Source organism: Anolis carolinensis, unplaced genomic scaffold, assembly GCF_035594765.1.
Source record: "Anolis carolinensis isolate JA03-04 unplaced genomic scaffold, rAnoCar3.1.pri scaffold_9, whole genome shotgun sequence".
Taxonomy (NCBI): Eukaryota; Metazoa; Chordata; class Lepidosauria; order Squamata; family Dactyloidae; genus Anolis; species Anolis carolinensis.
The window spans coordinates 15,877,763-15,886,291 of record NW_026943820.1 but is presented as its reverse complement, the minus strand read 5'-3'; the positions used below and the strand labels follow the sequence as shown (position 1 = coordinate 15,886,291).

The window sequence follows — 8,529 nt, the reverse complement described above, 5'->3', positions numbered from 1 at the left end:
AAAAGCTGAAAGAGAGGGAAATGATCTGTGTGACCAGTTTTGTCCATTTTCTGTTAGAAAATACGACCTCTCTATTTGTCAAAAGGTCTGAGTTTTAGCAGTTGATCTTCAGCTTAGTTCTCAGCAGTTTGGAGAGCCAAAGAACAAACACATTTTCTGGTTCACTGGAGTCGTTTTCACATGTTCACTGATTCAAACATTCTTTTACTCATATAACAAACAGCTGCATACCACATTACCCAGGCAGTGACAGTCACACATCTCTGGAATAACTGTTTGATTGCAAACCTGACCCTTTCTTCTTCTCAGACTGAACTAGACATTAAAAAAAAAACAGCCACTCCATTCCCAATCCTCCTTTGCAAAGAATTACATCAGATAACAAAGACTTCTCTGCCACTCATTGTAAGCCGTCTTCCAGAGATCTGTTCTAAGAGGCACTGCGCATAAAAGGTTTTTTATGATGAATTCAGAACTACTATCATGTTAAGAGCACCAATTTATAAAAAAAGAATTCATTGGTTAAGATCTGAAAAAAATAGTTTCTCAGGCCCTACTGACCCAGTTTGCAACAAAAAGGAATCAAGTGATGCAAATTAAGTTCAGAGACATTGTTATACAGCCTTAGAAACTAGTTAAACAGTGTTTTTGTAGTAATTTCTTAATGGCTGTCTCAGTGTCTATTTCCCGTTAACTTCAGGAATCACAGACCTCCTTTGTATTCTACAGGTTTATCTTCCATAGGTAGTCAAAATTACACAATGCTTTAAATCTATTTCCTTGGAATTGTTACAGTGGCCAAATAAATTTGAAGGGGGATCAGGTTAAATTAATAAAACATTATGGTAGAAAAATAAACGTTCTGAGATTTGGCTTCTTGCGTCAATGACATGATTCATCATACAGATGCTAAAATTCTATTTTGAGACAACAAAAAATAGAAATTATTCACCCGATTCACATGATTGAAAACTGAATTCAGTACATAAGTTTACAAGATTGGGATAAATGTTGCTTCTGTCTTTAAACCTTACAAACTGAATAAAGTACAGAAATGCAGCTGACACTTTGAAACTAAAGGCAAAACAAGGGGCATAAGATTGCAATATCTTCCAAGATCAAGGAAGATTACAGATCAATTATTTATTTATTTTGCTTTTGTTATTATTTATGATTACACCTGGAAATCTTATACAATACTGAAAAAAATATCAACTCAAAAAAGAAATGGATTAATTCAAGGACTCTGTTTTGAATGTGAAAAGGCAGAGATAGGGTGAAGGAAGAAGAATTTGCTAAGAAGGCATTTATTCACTCTATACAATTACAGTATAACTGCCACTGTTCTGTCATATGGAACTATGACGGTAAATGTGGAACAATAGCGGTATAACTATGTATTGTGAAAAAACCTTTGGTCGCCATCTTCACTATTTTCCTTCCATATCTACACTATTTGGGAAGATGGGGGACAGTAAATGCCGCAATGAACTGGGAGTGTATGACTAACCATGAATTGGCCAGAATTGCTGGGATCCAGATGGCACCAAATTGAAATCTTATTGATGCTCTTCCTTTAACTGAGTAGATAACCTAACAGTCTACAGGAAGTAAGAAAGTGAGAACAATATGAAATGGGTTGCTTGGGGTTGTTGTTTTTTTTAACTCTATGGGGTTGAAGCAGGAGTGAGAAGTTGTTATTCTGGATTGCTGTGAGTTTTTCAGACTGTATGAGCGTGTTCCAGTAGCATTCTCTTCTGACGTTTCACCTGCATCTGTGGTTGGCATCTTCAGAGGTCTGTTGGAAGTGATGCAAGTGGAGTGTGTGTGTGTATATAGTCCAAGGAGGAAGAAAGAACCCTTGTCTGTTTAAAGCAAGTGTCAATGTTGCAATTCGAAAGCTTGAATAGCATTGAGTAGCCATGAAGCTGCTCAATTAGTGAGGGTATCTGCATACAGGTAGCCTGGGCTTTGTTGCCTGGAGGCATCCTCTGATTGGGAGATGTTCACTGGCACGTGATTGTTTGCTGTCTGAGGTTCCCATGTTTCTGAGTGGTGATCTTTATTTTTGATTTTGGTTTCGGGGTTTTGAAAACAGGGGTGCACATTAGATTCAATGGTGCATAAAGTATCCTCTCTTAACCGGCATTTGATTGTTTGCTGTCTGGAATTCTGAGTGGTGTTTCTTATTTACTGTCTTGATTCTGAGCTTGCTAATTGCAACATTCACACAAGGGTTCTTTCTCCCACCTTGGACATTCACATACACACACACACACACACACACACTTTACTTGCCTTATTTCCAACTAATCTCTGAAGATGCCAACCACAGATGCAGGTGAAATGTCAGGAGAGAATGCTACTGGAACATGGCCATACTGACTGAAAAGCTCACAGCAACCCAGTGATTTTGGCCAAGAAAGCCTTCGACAACACAGTTGCTATTCTTGTCGCATGAACAAAAAGAACCAGAATTATCTCAACTAGTATCATTAAAAATGGCAAAAATGCATTGTTCCCCCATCCCCATTTCTTATGCTAACGCACATTCTGCAAACATGGTGGCCAACCGTTGGGGAATCAGTGCTTAAAGTTTAAAAAGAAAGTATTTCTCCATGTTTAGAATGCAATGCTGACAAGTGGGAAGGAAAATCTCCACGTTGTCATATTGGGTCTTCAATCCTCTTAAAACAATCCAAACAACTACATAATATAAAATTAGCTCTCCCCTGCTTCTTTTGTTCCCACACGGAGTTTTCAAATGTGCTCCTCCACTAATAAATCGTAAATGAGACTACAGTTCTAAGAGTAGTCGGGGTGTTTCATGGGTATTTAAACAACAGCATTAAGCACTATAGGAATCTGAGGAATGCAGAGGGCAGATTTATGTGTCTTAAGAGTTTCTTTACTGGTTTATAATAAGCCACCCCAAACTAGCACTTTCTTTTATATTAATCTGGTCTTAGAAATGGAGGATACTGGAGCATGACAAGAACAACAAAAATAAACTGGCATCTATTTAATAACTATAACAGTGGATTGCCTTCAATACTAAAATATTTATTGAAACTAAGGGAGGGGGTGAGCCTAAAAAAGAATTACCTTCAACAGCCTGCTACCAGATCTTTAACAGTGGGCAATGTAATGCCTTAAGGTCTCTCAAACTGTCTTTCATTTTCTAGACTTAATGGCTGATTGCAGAAATCAATGTTGCCATTAGTAACAGAGTATTTGTTATGGCATGATTTCCTCTGTTGTTAGGCCTGCAGAATGATTACAATATTAGAAGGTGCTTTTCTTATAAAGGGGCTGAAGATATAACTTTCAATTTACTATCCATTAGTTCAAGAGCCTAGAAATGAGAGATGAGGCCAGAAATCTTACCTTCCTTTTTTTTTAATGTGCCAAGAAAACTCAATAGATAGCTTCAATGAAATACTAGTTTGCTTTCTTCTTTTGCTCACAGTAGGTTAGCATTAAATACAAACGAATCATTTTTTTTTAATCATGTGTAATCTATGGGAGCATCAATGGGGCATGCATATTTTCACGTTGGCCCCCAACCCCCAGATGTAGTGTTGATTTGTGGCCTTAAATACCTATACACAAATAGCCATATAAATGGGGAAAGGGTTTGCCAAAAGGAAGCATGGCTTGGTTGCAAGGAAGGTTAAATGAAGGGACCAAGCCAATTGAAGTCATCCTTATCAATGATCTAAACTAGCAAATGTTTCTGCATGCATCCAGTACCATTGTATTCTTTTTTTAAAAAAAAAAAGAAGAAGAAGAAGAAGAAGAAGCAGCAGCTCAGTATGAGCTAGAACAGGTTAAAATAGATTTTGTAATAGTTATATTCTTACATTTTAAAAGATAGTTAACAAACATGTGTTTGATTTGAGTTTCCATGGCAGCCTATGCCATGGAAACTCAAATCATACACATGTTTGTTAACTATCTTTTAAAATGTAAGAATATGGACTATTATAAAATCTATTTTAATCTGTTCTAGCTCATACTGAGCTGGTACCATCCCTTTACATAGAAACAAGAGTCTATAGGCGAATTTGAGTGTGAATAAAATAAGTATCTGCCCCAACAATTTTTCTTGTGGAGCAAAACTATTTTTCACAACCACTGCAGCTAGAACAGCTAAAGCATATGATACATGTATACATAACAATGAAAAAAAATTAAAAATCTGAGTATAATGATAACCATGTTGCACATTGTGAAATTGAAAGGGGAAATTTTGTTCTCTTATAACAGCATTGGCTGACCTGGAAAAGCTTTCAAGGATTATATAAGTTATTACAGACAGGAAAGAAAGTGAAAAAAATGGCATACCTGAAGAAGAAGGTGAAGAAGGATGTGGGCTGTCTTCTTGGGCACTTCCTGTCTGCGAGAGGCCTCCACCCATCCCACTCTCCTCAGTAATATTGGAGGATCCTGGGGTTGTTGACCTACTGACTGATTGAGATTCCTGGTCACTCCCGGACCCACGTCTCTCTTCAATGCTTGCCTGAATAATCTCGTCTTCTGCCTTTCTGTCTCTTTTGTGGACTCTGGAGTGAACCACAACTTGGTGGTATGTTCTAAAAACCCTGCCACAGTCAGGACATTCAGTTGGCTTCTCTTTCACATTGCTATGACTCTGCATGTTAAAATCAAGCCCGTGGTTCATACCGTGAGACAGAAAATCTCTACTGCCTTCCAAAGGGTCTAGTTTGTTTGACAAGTCTCTCTGATTGCCCATTTTAGTGCTGTGAACCAAATCAGCAGGCATTTTCTGCTTGGAGCCATCTGCTCCTACTAACACATACTCCCGTTTCTCCTTATCAAACATAACTCCAGCGTTTGCCAAAGTATCTTCATGGCTTCGCTGTATCTGATGCTCTTTAGTCAAAAAACCATGTTCCATGGCCATTCCTCTTGCCATTAGCTGCCAAGCTTGATAACTGTTTACAGGGTCCATCTCAGCAGCTTTGGCTGCAGCTTGTAGCCTTTCTATACAGCTGGATTTAAGAGGAGGCACGAGGTTAAGACAGCCCAATAATGAATGTTTGTCGCCTTCAGTAAGGCCGTGGCCAATGCCAGCAATAGGGGACAGAAGCTTGCCCAGAACTTCTCTCTCTTTCATGGGCAAATCTCCTTTGCTGTAAGTCTGGTTCTGTTCACTTAGACCTGCTTTGTCAGGAGGAAGAAAACCACTTTGCAGACAGGACAAGTATCTGGAGTACAGGTTGGCGTGAGCCTCCTGTGACATGCTGCCGATCGACACAGGGACTTCAGAGTCATTGGGAGACTTGTTTTTCACAGATAATTTGTTGAGATGGACCTTCATGTGGTTCTTGAGGAACCAAGGCTCTTTGAAGCGTCTCCCACAAATCTGGCAGCAGTGTTCAAAGGAATCCTTGTGTTTCCTCATGTGGCCTTTAAGGAACCATGCTTGGCTAAAGACCTGGCCACACACTTCACATCGAAACTCATTGGCAGCCTGCTCTCCATTTCCATTGGAGCCCTGCCCTTGGGCCGACTCCGCAGTTATGTGAGCTTTCTCCACATGACTGATTAGCTCCTCCTCCTGGGAAGCTGCAAAATCACACAAAGTACACTTGTAAGGCTTGTGAAGGATCCGAATGTGCCTGTCTAACTCTTCCCGTTTCTTAAATTTTCCTTTGCAGAAAGTGCACCTAAATCCAGCAGCTGTAGCTACTACTTCTTCCTGAACACTGGCAGGTTTTGGAGAGGGAACAGGGTTGGAGATATCCGGGGTGCTGTGGTTAGTGGGCACAGGCAAATTGCAGTTAGCAAGAGGCATAGGTTGGGAATGTGGGTGTGATTTGTTATCAGATCGTGGCTGCAAAAGGCTGCTTTTCATCTGTTTGTCCCTCAGTATCGCCCTCTCTTCCAGCTCGTGCAAAAGCCTGTTTTCTTCTCGAACCCTCCCGCGTCCTTTGCCAAGGTTGCCCAGTTTGTGAGTGCGCAGGTGGATCTTCAAATTTCCCTTCTGAGCTGCTCTGTGGTCGCAATAGGGGCACTTGAACGGTTTCTCTCCTGTATGGGTGCGCATATGGAGCGAGAGGATGCTGTTGAAGCGAAAACGTTTCCCACACAAGGGACATGGGTATTTTCTGTTCTTCCTGGCATCATCCTCTATATCACTCATCTGGGACATAATGCCTAGGTTCTGTCCATTTAAGAACTGCTGCAGGTCTACTCTCCCATTCAAAGTGGTGTCAACCTCTCTGTTAAGCTGATTGGCGAGCAGAGCCATCTGACTGCTGATGGGCTGATTTGCTATGGACGCAAGGCTCTTGTCTTCTAAGAGTGTGGATGCCTTCTCCTCCGGGTTCTGCCTGTTCTGTAACTCAGGAAATGCATGGCTGAGCTGGGACGTTATCTGGTGTAACTTCTGGCTCATTGAGTACTGGCCATTAAGTATGGAGCTGTTGAGGTGGACATCAGCTTCTGGCACCGCTGAAGAAACACCAAGGCACAAACTCGCTTCCTCCATCCCTGAAAAAATGAAAAACGATTTTAGAGTTGGAGTGAGTCCAGTCCTATCAGCAGACCTTTCAGAAATATTTCATGTTTAAATTACACGTGACAATACCACAGTCAAAACCAATAAAATGTATATTAAATGTCAAGTGCATAGTATACAGTTGTGATTATGTTTTCTCTTAATTATACGGGGCCTTCATCATCTTGAATACTTTTTGATTGCATGTATTAATTAGGATTTAAAAATGAACACATTACCAATTTGAATATCTGGCTCTTAAATACGTAGTGTTATGCTTTCAACTTCGTTCTGTTTCCCCCTTCCCTATGAAACTGCACCTGTTTATATTTTCCTATCTATATAAAAAAGAAATGTTATGCATCTTGCTCATTTCCCCTTTAAAAAACAAAAATAGAAATCCATTTATAAAACTTTCAATCCCATTAAACATATTCAATAAATTCCACATTCTACAATGAGAAAGATGGTTTTATGATTTGATGCGGGGGTGGGGGGGAGATGGCATGATATTTACTAGTACACAATAAAACAAGATAATGTTGGGGGGGAATAAAGTAAAGGACAAGCTTTCGAACAATAAAAAGGATTTTGCTTTAGTCAACAAAAAGTGCAGTAATATCTCATTAAGCTGATTAGTATGCGGCTTAGAAACAGTACTAGGTGCTGTAACACATGATTATAATCATAAAAATCCTTCAGTGTTTGCAAGTAAGCATTAACGAGGTATATTAAATTTTAAGGAGACTGCGTCTACCAGCTTTGCAAACCTCTGAGATTAAGATTTAACCCTTATGTTACAAAGCAATTGTTCCTCCATCATTTGGAAATGGTACCCATCTAAAGAGGCATAAATTACCTCCATAATTTGTCATGCAGATCATTCAAATATTCCTGTTTAGAAAAAGGGGCTTGATTTTAGCCAACCGTCTTCATCTTGCAGTTGACGAGAGGGGCGATCTAAGGGACTCTGATTAGGTTTAAAAGAGCTCTTTTCCAGAACTCGATAAAACCCAATTAAAACTAGGGAAGGTGTCACAGGAAGCTTCAACAAGTTTAAGTATTTTTAATAACTTTTTCAATATACAGTAATGAGTACAAATGGTACCTACAAACTGTGCACTGCAGAAAATTAGAACTCAACGCTGTTTGTTAAACAGAAGTGCTCAGTGCTGGTCAGCATAATTATTCCCTAATAATTATCTCCTCTCCTTGCCATTTTCTCTAGTCTATTCATGAGGAGGGGGAAAACGCATCAATAAAAGCTCAATTTTAAAACAGCACAAACAGTTACTTCTATGAAGCAGTTAGACGTGGAAGTTATACAATCAGAGTGAAAATATATGGAAGATTTACCCTCCCGGTTTCTTTCTTCATAATGAATAGAACACTTAATCTTTCATACATTTTCACATTTTAAAATAGTTTGCCTATCTTTAACATACTGCAGGTTTTATAAAAGAAAAATTGTCTCAACTACCTGTAGTCTCTTAAGTGGAAGCAATTCTTAAAGAGGACTCAGGGCAAGTTTTGTTCTGTTTCATTCACAATTTGAGCTTGCACAAATCACGAAGCAGTCTTCACAGCTTACTGAGGATGTATTTCAAAACAAAACCACTTCTGACTATTCCTTGTCTAAGAAATCTTTTGCAACATAGGGGTTGGCCATAAGACAGCAGGCAACTTGCAGCCACAAATGTGTGCGCATACACACACTCGTCTATGCATTCACTTCGTAAGACATTATATTTTCTCCTTTCTTGGTATAGCCATTTTATGCTTTAATCAGTTTTCAAAATATTTCATTTACTGCTTTGCCATTGCCTTCATGGCTGTCACATTGCTAACCACTTCACAGTTGTGGATGTTGATGTTGTTGGTCCATTGAAGACGGTAATCCCTTGAGAACTATGCATTTGCTTACATTTATTAAAACTGGTAACAACTAGATGTTATTTTTTAAAATAAAATACTTTGTAACACTGTTTTTAAGAAAACACTTT

At 39.2% G+C, this 8,529-nt stretch overlaps 1 protein-coding gene across 8 annotated transcripts in view; it reads right to left on the bottom strand.

The window, feature by feature from the left end:
• Positions 1-8,529, bottom strand: part of znf536 (zinc finger protein 536) — a 486,877-nt gene that overhangs the window by 262,685 nt on the left and 215,663 nt on the right. For all 8 annotated transcript variants that reach the window (XM_062961829.1, XM_062961827.1, XM_062961831.1 and 5 more), the window contains one exon: positions 4,348-6,519. In XM_062961829.1, the coding sequence (XP_062817899.1) occupies positions 4,348-6,517 (2,170 nt within the window). In that variant the 5' untranslated portion in view covers positions 6,518-6,519. The remainder of the gene's footprint in view (positions 1-4,347; positions 6,520-8,529) is intronic.